Source organism: Temnothorax americanus, unplaced genomic scaffold, assembly GCF_048541705.1.
Source record: "Temnothorax americanus isolate GAGA-0224 unplaced genomic scaffold, ASM4854170v1 Scaffold26, whole genome shotgun sequence".
Lineage (NCBI taxonomy): Eukaryota > Metazoa > Arthropoda > Insecta > Hymenoptera > Formicidae > Temnothorax > Temnothorax americanus.
The window spans coordinates 1,442,121-1,460,787 of record NW_027509401.1 but is presented as its reverse complement, the minus strand read 5'-3'; the positions used below and the strand labels follow the sequence as shown (position 1 = coordinate 1,460,787).

The window sequence follows — 18,667 nt, the reverse complement described above, 5'->3', positions numbered from 1 at the left end:
TACATATATAGCTTTCTTTCTCGCTATTTTTTAAAGCCAATTGTACCATTATCTTTCTATTACGAATTTTTCGATAAAAATCCGGCTCTCAATTTCCCATAAAAATATTGGTCTATTATTCGAAACTCTCTCTCTCTCTCTCTCTCTCTAACTCAACATTAGGCATCTCGGCACTTAGGCGCACTAAGTGTTAAATCTCTCTCTATTAAAATAAGAATCTGGAAGTCCTACGAAAAGTAAACGCTTTTCGTATCATACTATTCAACCATGTTTAGACCCCTATTAGTCCTTTTTCGAAAAAGATATATCTTCTTTGGATGAATATACACGTGACTCGAAGAAGTGGTACTTCCGACACACGGCATATATTCGAGGGATAAGTCAAGTCCCAATTGGACTAGGATAATAAGTTACAGGGAGTATTGTCGAGAACTATTCGTTCCAACCGCAGAAGCTCGTCGCTTGTTACGGCGACTGCTGTAAGTCGGATTGTCAAGCCTTCGCTTTCTGACGTCTCAGATCGTTGGGTATTATAGTCGTGAGCAAAACGCCAACTGCGAGGATGCCGCATAGCGTGACGTTTGCCCAAAAATCCTCCCAAACGTTAAGCAGGTAACGATAAAGTGGGGTTAAAGCGATGCCGAAGATCTGCACGACCGCGTTCAGCAGACCCGTCGATGTTCCTTCCGGCTCCGGGAACGTGAGCTCCGCGGCGAGCTCGAAGCCGACCGGTAGATAACCGGTCATAAAGAAGCTATAGAAATATATATATTTTCACGTGATATAATATAAATAATATAAAATTTCGAGATAGTTTCGAGCCAAAGACGTCCACTCAATTATCCGTCACACTTTCGGAAACTTTCTGAATTATTAAGGAAGAGATAAAACAAATTTTAAAACGACAGAGATCTTCAACGAAATTCAGCCAAGATGTAAAACATCTAATAATAAATCGAACCAGAATTCAATGTCACATAAGTCAATAAAGTATTTTAAAAAGTTTTACGTATGACAAAAATAATCGTTGGACTTTACCCCAAAATGCCAGCCGTGATGTATATAGCGTATATCCCCACGTTCTTGTCCAGGGTGAAAGTGAAGATTATCATACCCACCAAGGAACAAATATACACTCCTACCGTCGTCCACCTGTAAATTCATATTTCCTGCGTTATTTCAATCACATACATTTGGTCCCATCAAATAAATCGAGATGAAACTTGACCCAATATAATTTAATAAAAGATTTAGCGTGATCCAAATCTCTCTTATTGTTAGTTGCGTAATGTTTACCGTTATAATAATTAAGTATTATAAATCAGTTCGATTTGAGATGGCTAATTTGAAAAAAAGATTAAATTAATTTATCAAAATAATACTAGAAAAGATCAAGGTTGAAGAAAAATTCCTCGATTCTGTAAAATAACATCCTACTCACCAGAATTTGTGTGTTTTATCTAATAAAATACCGCACGCAATGGAGCCCACCATTCCAGCGCAAACTATTGTCAAGCCGATTCGACCGGCATCCTCCTCACTGTCCTGAAAAGAAGGGCACGGCTTATTAGTTCTTCTCTTTAAACAGAAACGTAATCGAGAAGCTTATTTGAAAATAAGCTTCTCGATTACGTCCTTTATTTAAAATGAATCGGAAATCCGAGCGGAAATCGAGAATAGTACGCACAAACCTTCGGATAAAGTACTTACCGGGAATTGTTTGATGACAAGTCGGTTCAGGAGGGTGCTTATAGCGTAAAAGGTGCCAACGTTAATCCCGTAGCTAATTAAAAGTAGCAGATAGCCGCGATTCAAGAATAGTCTCCTGATAGACTCAAAAAATGTCTTCACCTCCCTGCTGCTCTCGGATTTCTCTCTTTGCACAGCTTGAGCGGAGCTAGGTGGCAAAGGCGGTGCCGACTTGAAGACTGCAAATTATTGGTTTCTATTAAGAGAGAGAAAGAACGGAAGAATATACGCCGCTGGACATAAAACAATAAAATCCCGGAACTAATTAATCCTAGCTAGTCATACTTATCTACGAGTCCTTAATTCGCCACACTCCGGTCCGTGCGAGACCGCTCGACTTTTTTTTCATTTCCATTCAAATTAATATTTTTAAGCTTGTAATATAGGAATTGGAAATACAGAATCTGAATAAGAGATGTTTACGATAATATTAAGTCAAGAAAATGATTTGTGTTTAAATCGAACTTATTATAAGAAACCTAGAAAATTATGTTATTATGTGAATTTCATAATTTTTTCGGTGACAAGTATTTTGTCAATGTCGATTATTTTCATTTGTATGCCATATATTATATTCTTTAAATCTTTCGACTTCGGGATCTTATTGCCAGATTGCGTAACTGTGTAATCAATAGGTAAACATTATATACACGTACGGAGTAATATGAGGATTAGCACGAACGACGTGAAAGCCGCGACGGTATAGAACATACGTTGAAGCCCCCTCTCGATGTCGCAGATCTCCTTGTTCGGCACTAACATCGGCGGAAATAAGAAACCGATAGCTATACCCAGCTGCAACAGAAATCCGAGTGACGAACGTTCTAAGAAATTATCGAGTCAGGAAAAAGGTAGAAAGAAGTGTTTGTCGTCTAAATTCATAGATCTTCCCCAATTACGAAATATCTGTCTTTAGAACGGAACCATAATGTGGTTGCCGAACAAATTAAATTAATATTGTTCATATACATCTTTACGTTGTTATTGAAGCGAGATATTTTTATTAAAACACATAGTTTTCGTATATAAGAGAAAAAACGCGTATTCATTACATCTTTCTAATAATTGCAAAAATCTGTCTTCTATCCTCTACTTATCATCATCATCATCATCATCAGTTCTACTTATATCAGAAATTAAAAGCAGACGAGACAGGAAGGATGGAGGTATATTAGATCTTTTTTTTTTTCTGAAAATTCATGATCCTTAGCGCGACGCGAAATGCTATAGGATTTTCAATTACAGACTCGCAATTACAACACGCGGTCGCGGTTGTGCAAAATGCATCGGATTGAGCTTCCGTTTTATCGTATCGCGAAATCGGTGCAATTAAGGCGCGACAGATTCCCTGATAAAGTGCGACCGCGACGGTTGATAAAATGATAGCGACGGCACGGTCTGCGGCACCTTGGATCAATTGAATCCCTCGCGACGTAGAGAGTGTCCCCCTACCCCCCCCCCCTTCCTGCCAGTCAGCAGACACGGCCGTTCGTCTGTCGAGGTAGTGAAATTAAACGTGGGTGCCCACTTCGACTCGGTTTCCCACCTAATCACGTCGCAATTTAAATCTCCCCGAGGCACCCTCCTCGTCGATCAGCGAGTAGGTACTCCAGACTGTCACTTCCGTTGTTCCGCACGCAGGATCCATTCTCATTGTCTGCACGCACGTGACACGTGTTGCCGGTGACACTGTCGAGTGCCTCCTCTTACGTTTTTGAAATAACAAGTGCTGTCACACATCGACGTTTAACGTCACGGAAAATTGGGCCTCGCACATAATAGCGGGTATTCAACTCAAGAGACGAGTTGCTTGCATAAAGATCCTTAAAAATTTTCAAGACGATAACGTTTCGATTGAAATAAATTAAATTAACCAGCTAGATAAAAATTTCAATCAACTCAGTTTTTTTCAGTAATTTAAATTCTCAGGAATGTTTAACACCATGACTTTTCCACCATTCAAATTATGTGAAATTAAATCAGATTGAATTATATACGTTCGACGGAAGTGAAAATTGTTGCACGCATCAGATATGCAATGAATTCGGAAGTTATTGATTTACAGCAAGAAATAGAAATGGGATTATCAAGTTATAATAATTTCGCAATAACGAATTATTAGCGATCTGTATTCGCGCGAATGTGGAAAAAAAAAGAGATACAAGATATTTAATTAATATACCGCGAGCGTCGAATTTATCTGACTTATTATCGAATTACGATGCTAATATTATCACGCGCCTTCATCCGGGTAATTACTGTAATTAGAGCGACTTTATTGCATATAGATTAATAATTTACATACGTTGCGAAGTTTAGCGTGTGGCAAACGGATGATACTAGTTGTTTCTTTTCTATATCCTCACAAAGATATTGTGCAAAAGATAACACGTTAGATTCAAAACGTATAATAGTGCAAAATTAAATTATTACACTATTCAAAAAGCAGAAAATATAAGTTTCACAATGCTTACATTTTTTCTTTTTATTTTTCTTATATTTTCTTTCAGATAATCTTTAAGCTTTTAAGGAAAATTTGGAAAATAAAACAATTTACTTGGACTTTTGAATTCAAGGTGTCTAATCGATCTGATGAAAAAAATCAAGTCGAGAAAGAGAGAAAGGGAAAGAGAGCGAGAGAGAAAATCTGAGGTTGAAATTCTCAAGCCTCTCTCAAAGTCCAAATATAAATTCTATCCTAGATATACCGTGTTAAGGTTGCTGACACACAAAGATGCCCCCTTACCTGATTGCCGAAGACACCGATGCCGCAGGCTCGACTGACTTCGTTGTCCCCGAACCATACCGCGGCCAGTCGAGCTGGAATGGACAAAATGCAGGTTTGGCTGATCGCCACCACAGTTTGTCCGACGAACGTGACCCAGAAGCGATCGGGGGCTATGCTGAACACTTTTATCCAGGAACCGATGGCGGTCCCGAACGCCCCGATGATCACCGTCCACCTGAGGCCCTAAAATCCCACTCGTTTTCTCACACACTCTGTTTGCACATTTATTAATGAGCAGGAATATCCGCGATTGTGCAGTAAAATGTTATTTGTTCGAGCATCGCTTGGAAAAAAGTGACTTTTCAAAAAGTAAGATTTCTTGACGCGGGACGCTTCGTCATCTGCGAGATTACGCGAATTCCGACTATCTCGCTCGACGTCAGACGATTCGGCATTCCATGCAGTTGTTCGGCGACAGATGTAAAACAGTCCACAACAGCACGGGATACGTTATATCGTTCAGTGACATTCGGATAAAATGTATACACATCACGTACTATAAAAATTCTTAAACCACGCGATCTCTACTTACCGATGCAACTCGCCAAGTAAAATCTAAGAAAATCAAGAGGATCAAACTTTTCGATCGCCGCTTTTTGGTAATCTCGAAAATGGAATACGCGAAAGAAATTCGTATAGCTAAGGGAATACGATAGTTTTCCGAAATATCGTACATTTCTATTAAGTTCTACCCTCGTCGTGACTTACAAAGTTATCCAGCAGGTAACTGGCGGGAAATATCAACGGTATGTACGTTATCATGTATATCATGCTCGTCATGTCCACTGTATAATCCGAAACGTTGTAATACTTCGTTACAATGTTCGAAATAATACTGTATTGAATCCATTGCATGGAGTTGCTGGCGCTGTACACCACGAAGAGGATGAGGATCTGCCATCGCCTCGTATAGACTCTGATCTCCTGCAATCAAATACATCCATTGTCGATCTTTCAATTTTTCGCTCCAACGTCTAAATATCGCGCAATTTTGATATCCTCGGTCTCTCATTCTATATTTTGTCGGTTAAAAAAACGAAGACTGAGAATTAATCTCATATAGATTATTACATACTAAAAGTGACGCTAACTTACATATTGGATTAATAATATGCTATATATGTACGTTAAAAGTGACGCTAAGTTACATATTGGATTAATATATGCTATTAGCGGCAAAAATGACATCAAAGCATATTTAATGCAATTTCGCGTAAAAGTAGAAATTATATTGACTTTAATTCTCTACTGGTTCTCGTCCCTTTGGGACAAAAGTCAATTAATTAATTTTTTTAATATATGGACCTTGAAGATAAATCTATGAAGGATATGTCATTATATTACTTTGGTAATCCAGGATTTAGAAAATAAGATTGATAAAAATATCGCGTTAACTCAAAGCGAAGACTCTCTTTCCTCGATATCTGATTTTCCTCTTTATTCTTTTCGCGACCGTTAATGATTTTTATTCATTCGACGATAAAATTATTCACCTGCGTCGGTTGCATGCTGCAATCACCGGAGAATCCACTCATTTTAATTAATAGTGATGTCTGTTTACAACTTCCGTCAAACTGTTGTGCCAAGCTCCGTCACGTCATTAATATCGAGTAACAAGGAGGATCGATTAAATCGAGCAGAGGTATCATCGAGAGACGAACCAAGTCCTTCCTTTTTTATTGAGGCCGTTTTATTTCCTAAAATCCAAGCAAACATCGATCTCACTTCTTCCATCTTCTACCTCTCTCTCGGATAAAGGCGAAATTGAAGTATTAATACCAAATGCATTTAAAATGTCAAGCGCTAAATAATGTCGACATTCGCGGAGATCGAAGTTTTGTAAAACGTCTGTATTCTGTATTTCTGAGGATCGTCTATTGCGTCAATTGCGCTGCATGAAAGCGTCATTGCGAAATTGCATCAGGAATCAATCTGCCCATTTGCGGATTCCATTTGTGGATTCGCGCGAGAAACTTGCCGTATGGATTACGATGAATCACAGTATTGGTAATTAGGACTTAATAATCTATTTCGATCTAACAATCATCTCGCGAGAATGTAGCTGCGCGTTTGCGGTTTGCGCAGGCGTTTGTGCGTGGGGGTCTTTGTATGTTAATTAGACGCGCATTTAATAATCAAGATTCGAATAAGTCAATAGGGACACCGATAATATGTACAGTACAAAATGTATTAACATTAGAAATTGAATCGAATGTTCGTTGCTCGTCTTTCTGGACATTTTTCATTCCGAATTAACCATGTTAGAAATTTTGATCGCATCACGTTGAGATCCCAGACGAAAACTGCGATAAGATTGACAGTTATGTTAGTTGTCTAGCTAAATATTGAAGTTTTTTAATATCTTCATATAAAACAGGAACTTTTCTTCGCCAGTAAATAGTTGAGTCGAGTTAAAAACTATTATACTTCTCCGTTATCTTTATACAAATAATATTAAAATATTTTAATATCTTCATATTAAAACATTTTGAAATATTTTCACATGTTTAGATTTGCAGTATGATTTAATATTTTCACTTACGTGTTAATACTTATCGCACGAAGTAAAACTAAATATTGAAATATTCTATTACATTACTATCAATATACATGGATGAATATTAACTTTTCTTAATGATTAATTGAACAATATTAAAGGATGGTTAAAATCATGAAAAAGAGAATGATAAAAGTCAATGAGCAAGTAGGAAGCGTAATCAATTATACATATAGGCAATTCCACGTCAAATCGGACAAGAAATGCCCTCGTATGTTTTCAATCGATCGAAACTTTTTTCGTGTCAAATACACATAAAATAAGGAGATACGTATAAAATATTCGTCTAAAATATTTTTTTTTTACAGAAGTTATAATACAATTTTCATGAAAAATAAAGATGCCGGCAACTTTAAAAAGTAATATCTCTGGTTATATTAATATCTTCTTATTTTATGTATATTTCACGCGAGAAATAAATTTAAATTTTTTACCTATATACATATATAGTATATCTATAAAATTTTAGAAATTGAATTTTTATTAATAAACGTTGATAGAACTCTTTTTTACGGTAATTCTTATAAATATTCGATCGGTTATTTACGATTACGCGAACAATATAAAAATTTCAGTACGCATATTAAATATATAAACTTTGATGCAACAAGTTCTAATCGAAAAGATCGAAGGTACATTTGGTTTAAAATATTCAACTACCTTACACCCCGTTTATCCCATCTCCTTGTAACTGCCAAACATGTGAATTAAAATCAAAACTCTCAATTACTTTACCAGATTAAACGGTCCCGCGCGTCCCGCCGATTCACGATCGTATCTTCGTCGCACCGCACATTGTTAATTTCGCAAAGACGGCAGGTGTCAGATTACATCGGCCTTTCACACCTCGACGCCGGTATAAAGCGGACGATAAAACGCGGAGCGGCTCGCGCTGTCGTGATGTGCCGGACGTGGACTAAGTGTATCGCGGAACTCGCGAGAGCATCCAGGCCTTCCACCGTTCCTCGCCAAACGTCCCTTGTCCATCGTCCCCCGCCCGCTCACTACGTCGCATAGTCACGCACGTGAAAATATTTGCGCACACAGCCGAGAGCCACACGCCGTCCTTATACACGCGGACGTTACGCGCGCGCCTATCAATGATGGTATCAGTTGACGAATGCGCCGTCGCAATGCTAGTCGCTCACGGGTGCCCGACGGAATCGCCGACGACGACGACGACGACCGTCGTCACCGATGTCCCATCGCCATCAGCCGCGGACGCTCCGCAGACGCCTCGCGAAACCCCGCGAAGTGTGGCATCAAGCCAGGATTTCGCAATTTCGGCGCGCCGGTGTCTCGGTTCTCTGGCGAACCAATTTTGTTAGCGAGAGAAGTAACGCGTTAACCGAGAATCTAGTAGAGAGAACGTAAGGTCCATAAGACCTTTTCCGATCTGTGTCCGATTGTGACAGAGCGCCAAGTCCCAAGTTATCTAAATCCCGGCGAAAAAATTTGGGATCTGTGCGATTAACGTTTGATAACAGAAATAATGATTCACATGTTTGAGAAGCTTTTGTTTTTCTACAATTAAAAATTGCATACATGAAAAAGATTTAACAAATGATTTTTTAATCATCGCGTGACAATGAACTTCTTATGCGATGCGTGCAGCAACAGTATTTGCATAATCCTATCTTGCAACGTCAAAGAATTATTGAATGAATGAAACGAGCGTCCTTTTTATTCACGATCGAGTTAACAGATGAGCCCTCGAGCCTTATATAAAATTTGCCATCGCCAAATTGATTATCGAAAGAGGAAATATGATTAGTTGCCGCGTGATCAAACATACGAGATTCCATCGACGTTAAATGTTAATTTTATACGTCCAATAAACGATGAATCACTTCGAAGAAGCATATAGGAACAGAAACGCGCGGTGTGTAAATTTCCAATCTCTCACCGTTATCTTCCGATGACCCGATTTCTTTTCGATACATATGGAATACTTTCTGCGCTATGTTTGCATAGATATACCTACCGTTAACGACATTTTAAAGTCATCGCGATCAAACAGCCTTAGCAAACTGCATCAAGACATTTTTGCTAATTTATTTAATGAAACTTTGTTGAGTGCAATTAAATAACTACAGAAAATAAAATAAAATAGATAAACGCGATAGCAGATAAAGCTGCAACTGATAAATCGATTCGATATATCTAACCCGAGACCACACGTTAATTTAAATATTAATTATGTCATATTATATTAATCTTGTTAATTTAATGAAGAGTTAATTTAATAAAGTTAATTTAATTTAATTTATATGTATATTAATGAGAATGTTTCAATGAAATTTATAATTGGCTGTTTAATATTTTATTGTGGCAAATATTAAATGTTCGCGCACAATTAACGTAATGGAATTTTTTTTAGATATTTAAATACCGCAGACAAGAAACTTTGGTATTCACACACATTTTTGAGAAACGCTAGTAAAAGCCGCACGACGATTAACTAAATAACAGTAACCAGAAGCACACTATCAGCAAACTTCTGCCTTATCAGCCGCGCATGCAACCGCACAGAATAACAGCATATCTATATATACAGGGTGTTTCTTAAGTGATATCGAAAATTCCAGGAAGTGACCTTCCTTGGACGATTTAAAAGAAAATATACCTATGAGTCCGGAAAGTTTCATTTTTTTATTTAACTTTAAAGGCCTATAACTCTGCAGGAAAGCATTTCCAGATCCATGTTCATAGGAACTTTTTTCTTTCAAATTGTCCAAGGAATCACTTCTTAGAGTTATCGACATCACTTAGGAAACACTCTATATATGTATATTGTATATATGATACGAGCCAAAGTCGTCGCTTCGAGTTTCACAGTCTAAAAAGAGGCCTTGTTTTATGATAATACCTTGGGACTCTATTCGAAAGCATAACATTATATACAAATGTCTGAAAGACAAACACTTTTTGTTGCTGAGAGTGAAATCGGTATAATTGAGTTTCCCGGAGAGGTGAGTTTCTATAAGAAATTAATTATCTCTCTCACACACAATTCTCTTACGCTTCTGATATCCATTATCTACGTGTGATTATTTGATTTAATATATTCCACGCGTTGTATTATAATTCTGATTATATCCATTTTCTAGTGAATTAGAAAGTAGAATGTAGCATAACTGTGAGATTCAGTTTTCTGCATTATCGGGCACTGAACTCGTCATATTACAATTAAGCTATACCGATTTCAGTTTCCTCTAACTTTTCATTTTACCTGCGGAAGAAAATTGATCGAGGAAGGATGACTCGCTTCCGCCGTGGGAACTGTGTGTGTGTGGATTCGGTTTCCTTTTCAACTTTGGTTACCACTCGAAAATTCGCTAGCACTCAAAAATTCACTCAAAATGCAAGTTGAGTTTTAATTAGTTAAAAACAGGATTGATTATATCAACTGAAAGATTTAGCGAACTAATTCCGGTGCCGATTCCGATAATATTCCGTTAGTTTGTCGATTTCCGAATATCGTTTTCTTTTCAACCAGCAAAAAAAAATTGATGTGAACGCGAAAAGCGACTGCCACGACTGGTCAATCTTCCCTCTCTTCGTTTCGACGTGTTATATGCACAATAAAATCAGCAAGGCAGAGAGTCACGTTGCTTCTGGCGATACACGCAAATACGGAATAAAGTCTTTGAGGGTTAAGGCCCTTGCACAATACCAGGCAACAGGCAATAGGAACAGGGAATAGAAACAGAATTTCCGATGTGTTATTGGATTTCTATTCTCTGTCCCCTGTACCTGACCAATCATAGTGATTTGATTTTATATGGCGCTCTTAGTGATTCGTCGGAAATTCTGTTCCTATTCCCAGTTTCATTGCCTGTTGCCTGGCATTGTGCAAGGATCTTTAGATAACTAATGAAGTTAGCGATTGGGGATATCGCTTCAAGCGTGGACGGTAAGAACACGTGATAAGTTACCATCGCATAATAACTGGCACCGTTATATTGGTGCTATAATTTTGGCTTTAATTTGGTGGGGGGGACTTTGCAAAAAACTAAAACAAGAACAAATAAATAAATATACATAAGTAAAAGAATAAAAAAGTACAGTTTAAAGTTTAACTTGTTAGAGTTTTCAGGTAATATTTACACGTGTAAATATTACTTTCATTTACTCGAAATTATCATATATTTGCGTAAATATATGGGGGGGAGGGCATCTCCCTCGCTTACGGCGCTTGCGCGTGGATAATTAATAAGATCATGCAAATGTGCATATATTCGAAGGACACACATTGTTTACTGTATAGAGAAGAAACGAACGTGTACGCGCGCGCGCGCGCGCGCGCGTGTGTGTGTGTGTGTGTGTGTGTGTGTAGAGTAAATATGATAATGGAATATTATTTCTTCCCTCCATTTCTTTCCCTCCTAGGGTGAAGATTTCATTCGTATAATAATTATGTTAAGATGCTTTAATTCTGATGATTCTTAAGTAATTAGAAAAGAAGATTAGGGAGAAGTGATTAGAAGATAATGAGCGAACTGTCTGCGCCACATAAAATTTATTCTTGCGATTGTGTAATACTCGTTACGATTAATTTTTTAATGAATTCTTCTTGACGATTGAAATGTGCATTTTTACCAAAGTAGAGCGCGCAAAGTTTTGTATACTTAATTATTTAATTAATAGAGAGATAAAACACAGTGATATATATATAGTTATATAAATATGTTGATTATAGTATTACTTAGGTAGAGAAATGTGTGTAAAATTATATTAGTATTAATTACTTACAAGAGCACCATAAAAATTTATTAACAAAAAACCGAGTTGCATCAAGCATTGTATATACAATTAGTAAGATATCTATCAAATAATCATCTCGAGATAACATGCTGTTATCACGTGAACTCGTACCGTATTATACAAACGATCTGCTAATAGAATAATACGATATTTTCGCGTTATAAAATAGCATCATCAAGAATACCATTTTTATTTTAGTAATTCAATCGACAATACAAATATCATGCGGAGATATTTATAGAAAAAAGTAAAGTGACATATTATTCAGACAGTCATTAGCAAACGAATCTAATGCATGTACTTACTCACTTTTATGTCAACAGCTCGAGATGCGTCATAACTCTGTCTTCAAACAACGTTGGACAGCATTTAGATGAAGACATATTAAAGAAACAATTTATTTGTTTAGAAATAATAACACTTTCAGAAACCAAAAATCTAATTCTTTGCTCCATATCTACAATTACTGTAAATTAATAACATACTTGATAAAACAATATCTCTTAGAAAAAAAAAAGTAATTAAAAGTATCTAAGAAAGAAAATAAGAATTTTTAACATTATCACGTCTTGATAAGTAAAGTATTTCCTTGAAAGTCATATCTTTTTCATGTCAAGTGTACGTAGACAGCTACTACGTAAATACTATTTAAAGTTTAAAAACTTACATTTACTCAAAATGCAACAGAGTATATTGTAGTGCAAAACTATCTTCAATGTACAATGTCAAGACGTCTAATTCAATAATGAATTCCACAACACAAGTAGCTGAACATTCGACTTTCAACTGCGTCTAACAGCAAGAGCTTAATATGCGTCACATGCATTAATAATAGTAACCAAAATATAATATTATTCCACATTAGATCATCGATAATAAAAATTAAAAGCATCTGTTCTTTTATTCGTTTTTTTTTCTTAAATTATTCTTCCTATCCACTTATACGAGAAGACATGGCATGTGTACGCACGAACATGCGTCTCTGCACATCGGCGACTGACGGACTGAAGTTCACAACGCCAACAAAAATGATATGTTTAGGGTCCCGAACCGCGGCGACGTCTAGGGGCCTCGACACAGGTGGAAACTCACTAAGACTCACGTGCTTCTCGCGTCACGATGAAGCAATTGTCGCGTATTGTGCGAGTCGAGAAAAACGAGCTCTCCCAACTCGTGGTGAGACCGTTCGCGAGACCGTAAGAACTTGGTTTCAGTCGGAGCTTATCGCGAGTACGGGACGGATACGGGACGGATACGCGGATGCAATTCTTGCGAAATTTTTCGTGCGGAGAAGAAAGCGGCTGCGCTTTCGTGTGTGTTTCTGAAATAGAGAACGCTCTTTGCCTTCTCCTCGTGGGAGAGATAAATCGCGCGAGAGAGACTTCCCGTGCTGGATAAAGCGGAGGTGCAAAGTACAACTTGAATTGGGAGATGTGAAGTACGGTTCGGGGATAAAAGAGAAAAGAGAGGAAGAGGTTGTAAATTTATGACAAAAATCGGGAAAATTTTTCGTGAATATTCAAACGATTTTTATTTTATTCTTTTTTTGTCTCTTAAAATTCCAAATGCTATAATAATTATTAATTCTGCTACACAACTCCATGTAAAGAAAATGTATTCTTAACTTAATGTAAAAAAAAATTTAAAAATATGAAACTGTTCTAAATACAGTTACAGCAATAATCTAAAAGATTTCATCCTACTCTTTTTTTCGTTGATTAGTATTTAAAATTGTAAATAAAAAAATTAGAATATTTATAAATGTTGAGCAGTTCAAAATCATAAAATACTTGAGTTTTTAATTTGAAAATTTACCAAAGTTTATCAAAATTTATCAAATATTTTAATTTTGTAATTTTTCAATAATTTCGGATTCTTGAACTCGGCTAATATTGATATCGGAAAGAGATATTTTTAACGAGTGCTATTCAGTACTAAAAAGGTCACGGGAAATCAATAAAAATTAAATATACGAATGGTGTATACCGTTTTTAAAAAATATAGACGTATACATTTAATTATCGACAGTATAGAAGCGTTATTCTCTGATGTATTCAGTTCTACCCATGCAATGTTTTTTTTATTGCACACAGAAATTTGCGCGTTCTAAAATCCAGATCTATCAATACCTAAATATTTTTACATATAAAATTATACCTACAAAACATGTAGGTATATAACTTCAAATAAGATTTAAAGCTCTCTAATTTCATAGAATAAATATCTGTGTTAATTTAGTTTAATATATTTTTTAAACTGTTGAAAAAAGACAAAAAATCTTATGCATTTTAATCAAATATTAAAAAATTTCACATAAATATATGAATAAAATTATATAATATACGGTCGTCCAAGGATTGCTACACAAAGATAAAAGCGACACCATTATTCTCTTTCCAAATAAATAAATATTAAATTAGATTAACTCTTTGCGATTCAAATTATTTCTCACTACTAAGCAAAGATATGTCTTTAATTCAATCTAAGCAGCAAATAAATCAAAGAATTTTTATTATTTAGAAAAATTTAGAGATTTTAAAAATAAAGCTTGCTGAGAGAGATTATAATCCATTAATTTCGAGCGCTTAATTGGAAAATGATATGTAGGAATAATTTATTGCAAAGCATTATTTATCGAGTCTAGCTCGATACAGGAAAAGGGGTTAAATTAAATATAAGAATTACATTTAATATCTGACAGAAATAAATTGCGAATAAACTTTGCAAAACGTATTTTCAGAGAACACCTGTGCATGACAAATTGCAATTCAAGTGAAATAACAAGATCTTTCGGGGCACGTTCTTGCTTGGCGCAACAATACTAATCGCTTCGGAATGATTCCGCGCACTCCACGCTACGATTGGCATCGATTGTGTATCAACATACGTAATATCGTATCATATCGCAAAAAGCGCGATCAACAGTCGACTAAAGTGCGTATTTCCAGTCGTATCGCGAAATAAGTACTTCCTCGTGTTAAAAAAATCATCAGTCTTGCTCGAGGAGAGAAACTTGTTCGAGAAAAAAATTTTTCCGCTGCATCTTCATTAAAGATTACGTTTTTTCGAGTTGAACGAAAAAAAAACATGATTTCGCCTACGAGTTTACTGGCGGTCGGAGTGGCTTCTGGGATTTTCCTCTACTTCGGCTTTCGATCGAGGTAAGTGCGTGAAAATGTATTCTAAAGATTGTCCAATTGATTCTTTACTATTTTGTCAAATAGTATCTCTTGAAATTTTTTTTTGCCGAGATATATTTGACAATTGTTCTAAATTGCTTTCTTGGAGGGAAAAATAATTTATAAGAATAGACTGACCGCGAAGGAGTTTTATATATCTAAATCTCTGATCCCCTTCGCGAGATTTATTTCGAGAACTATCTCTCTCGAGAATTTTTCTGAAACTCGAATAGCCGAAGTACTTTGGAGACGCAATCTAAATGCACAAGTACGCGAGTTCCTGAATTTTTGAATTTTTCGATATGTCAATTTCAATAAGACCAATATGTCACTTTTAATCCTGAAATGCCAAGAAGTTTGAATATCTTAAAGTCTTCGACTTTTCAGAAAGTTTAGAATCTTTCCAAACCCGAAGATAATTATACTTTTCTATATACAAACATTTATTTAATCTCTCATGCATGTATTATTTTTATATCAAACATTTTTTAATAGTGACGTAATACTAGCCCTATCCGGAAATTCCAGAATTATCAATGATAGGATTTGAACTTATCATGCCCGTGTGCCGGTCTTATCAATATCCATACTTTTTACAATTCCTCGAAAAAAAAATTTGTGTTGTATCGCGAATATCGCGATAAACTCGCCAATATTGTCGTTGTGATTGTGTTTGGGACAGTTTAAGCCTACGTTTTAACTATATTTTTTGCGTTCAAAATAAAAAAAAAGCCACGCTGTTTTGAAGTAGAAAGATTAGGTTTTCACCTATAATTTTTTGTCTCACTGAACAGTCTTATAATCAGCAAATTGCGTATCGGTAAAGATAAGCGTTGGAGTTTAACAATACCTGACTATCGCCTCGAAACTATTTGGGATCGTTTGTGACGCAACAAAAGCCGAGACGGTTTGTTGTACCGCCGCCTTAAAATCGCGACAGATTTATTAATTCAAAGCGGATCGATACCCGTCGCCTTCTGGTATTTTAAGATAACGAGATAGCATTGTGTCAGCTATGTGACCCGGATTAAAAATTGATTCCGCCCCTCGCATTCCCTCGCAGTGTATCAATGCTTATAATAGAAGTAGTACTGTAAAATCATGTAGATTCGCATATTGTATCGTATGTACATATGTAGATATTTTCGTGCAGTCTTGTCAAATTTGTCGATATTCTTTTATATCTGGAAAAGGATTATTTCTAAAAGTGATATAAGTTATTTTTTGATGAGCACTCCCTCAGAAGTTCAAAACTCACACGTGTACTCAATTGAAATAAACCGCGCTTGCCATCAGGCAAATTATATTTCCATATCGAAATAAGGTTACTTTTCTCCTAAATTATATCCTCGCAATAAAAAAATGAGCTGATGTGAATAATTAAGACGTAATTTCTCGAAGATAAAACAATCGCTTTAAGATCACTAAAAAAGCTATACATATATATACATTCGATCGAAGATCATAACAAAATTACTAATAAATTTTTACTGAAGCAATTAATTTCATCGTCGACAAATTATCACATTTATTGTCCCCAGCAATTCAAATTATTTAATTTCATTTTGCTGTTAACATTTCAAACAATAAGTTTTTTAATCGCTTTTAAATCGTCATTCAGCGCGACTTACTTATCTTTCTTATATCCATTCTTTAATTTCGCACATTTGTACTCTACGCGCGAACGGTAGACTTATCTACCGCGATGCGAATCCGGCATACGCGATCGAGACGCGGCGGCGAGAAACACTGCGTGCAATGCTCCTGAACGGAACGCGTGAATAATATACCCGTGGTCCGCGACCACCTCACAGACGAGCCGGTTTAGGCTCGCGGTGCCACCGGAAGCGTCCACGACGCGGTGATGCGTGCGACGAGACGTACATCGACGACGTATCGATACCCGCGAGCGAGTGCAAGCGCCGGAGGGGAAAGAAGAAAGGGGGACCGTCACATTAATGATGCACGTGGCAGGCCACGGGGCGTGGAATACGTCAATGGTAAAACGTCGGGCGTTGCACAATGTACGTATCGAGCCGTACCGAACAATGGACGCAACGGCGCGTAGGGGAACCGGAAGCACGTACCAGGAACGCCGAACACTCGGGGATCCGCGCGCACCAGCGACGCTCTCTTCATTGTCGGGATATTCGCTGTCGCGGATAGTCGTTCCGCTCGCTGCGAAGCGAAGGCGATTTCCGAAGGTGTCGAGGTGATCGCTAGTTCTCGTCCGTGCGAAAATCGGTCGAATTTTCCGACATTCGCCAATCGCGAAAGTTCCTCTGTTCGACTTTGATGACTCGAAACTGATTTTCCACGGAATCAGATCGCAGTCGCTTGTTGTGATCCACCGCCAAGGAAAGCGTAAATTGCAATGCATTGGAACGTTTCTGGCGCGTATTATATCGACATTGTCCTTCGAAACCGCCGAAACTCCTGTCCGACTATACTTGGAAGTAATTCTCCGCGAAGTCCGCTTTATTGTCTGTTATAAAAGCGGCACCGTATAAGGAACAGAGACTTGAACGCGCATTATTTGACGTCGCTGCGACGACTAAGACCGACAGAGCTGCTATTCAATGCTGGAAATGAGTTTTCCGCATGAAGCTGATGAAAGTCCAGGTTATTTTCTATTTCAGCACTATATATAGATTCGCCAAATAACGCGACGGATGACAAAGTCTTGAAATAGAAGAAATCAATTGTTTGACGGACACCTTTTCTGGAAAATATTGGCGTCATTTTAAAGAAGAGAGCACACGCGGAGGGGTAAAAAGATAAGGTTAATATTAAACAACCTATAAAGAAAAAAATTAATTACGTAAAAAATACGGTGCGACGCTCATAAAATACGACCTAGGACAAAGCAGAGGAAAAGACAAAGATAAAAAATTGGAAGAAAAAATTGGACCAAATTGCCATTTGTATTTTTACCCAATGACAATAGCGCGAAGTGTTCGCGTTAGCATTCATTGTGAGACCGAGCTGAAGCTAAACGACCGATGAAACATTTCTTCCTAAGGATCATCTGCGGGAGAAAGCGAGAGAAACGGTAAGTGCGAACAGTGCATGACTCGGTGCGGCTCGATAATTACTGCATACTTGCAAAACTCTATTCTAATGAGATGATATTAGATTCTTCAATAACACTACGTCGTAAATGGAGACGCGTAGACGGTACTTTCTTATTGAGATGGGTAAATTACTGCTTCGTACCACTCACGTCCCACGTTCGATACGCCTTCTCTCGTGGCAGAAAAATTTTTCGCTATTTTCTTCGACAAAGGGAAAAAATAATACTAATAATATAATTAAACTAGAAACGGCATTTATTTAAAAAATCCAAAATATAAAAAATATAAAATGTAATCTCACAGAATATAATTTTTCACGTTTCTAAAAAATTTATGAAATTGCACCTTATGCAGTTAAGATGATTTAATATTTATATCTTTGTAAATTACAAAAATCATCTTTTTTCACAATTTCTCCGTTGCTCACATGTTTCATCTAAAACGTATATTATAAAAACCTTCTTATTTACTCTTATCTATTCTTAAAGACTGAATATTATTGTAAAAAACATCAAGGAAGAGCTAACTAGTAAGATAGACGTAGGATTCATCG

The 18,667-nt window shown here is 36.8% G+C and overlaps 2 protein-coding genes across 12 annotated transcripts in view; one reads left to right on the top strand and one right to left on the bottom strand.

Moving 5' to 3' along the window:
• Positions 1 to 303: 303 nt before the first annotated feature.
• The window catches only part of LOC143899187 (choline/ethanolamine transporter flvcr2a), a 52,250-nt gene continuing 33,886 nt past the window's right edge, over positions 304 to 18,667 (bottom strand). Inside the window, exons 1-9 of one of the 7 annotated variants that reach the window (XM_077409255.1) lie at positions 12,171 to 12,316; positions 6,031 to 6,234; positions 5,246 to 5,461; positions 4,496 to 4,720; positions 2,406 to 2,544; positions 1,711 to 1,928; positions 1,442 to 1,545; positions 1,039 to 1,152; positions 304 to 754 (exon numbers count right to left, since the gene is read on the bottom strand). In XM_077409255.1, the coding sequence (XP_077265381.1) occupies positions 493 to 754; positions 1,039 to 1,152; positions 1,442 to 1,545; positions 1,711 to 1,928; positions 2,406 to 2,544; positions 4,496 to 4,720; positions 5,246 to 5,461; positions 6,031 to 6,072 (1,320 nt within the window). In that variant the 5' untranslated portion in view covers positions 6,073 to 6,234; positions 12,171 to 12,316 and the 3' untranslated portion in view covers positions 304 to 492. Of the gene's footprint in view, positions 755 to 1,038; positions 1,153 to 1,441; positions 1,546 to 1,710; positions 1,929 to 2,405; positions 2,545 to 4,495; positions 4,721 to 5,245; positions 5,462 to 6,030; positions 6,235 to 7,754; positions 8,977 to 10,326; positions 10,867 to 12,170; positions 12,317 to 18,667 lie in introns of those variants that run through there. The other 6 variants (XM_077409257.1, XM_077409256.1, XM_077409253.1 and 3 more) reach the window with 6 other exon arrangements.
• Positions 13,034 to 18,667, top strand: part of LOC143899178 (uncharacterized) — a 37,203-nt gene continuing 31,569 nt past the window's right edge. The window contains exons 1-2 of one of the 5 annotated variants that reach the window (XM_077409224.1): positions 13,034 to 13,266; positions 14,602 to 15,022. In XM_077409224.1, coding sequence (XP_077265350.1) covers positions 14,949 to 15,022 — 74 coding nt within the window. In that variant the 5' untranslated portion in view covers positions 13,034 to 13,266; positions 14,602 to 14,948. Of the gene's footprint in view, positions 13,337 to 14,601; positions 15,023 to 17,165; positions 18,093 to 18,667 lie in introns of those variants that run through there. The other 4 variants (XM_077409223.1, XM_077409225.1, XM_077409227.1 and 1 more) reach the window with 4 other exon arrangements.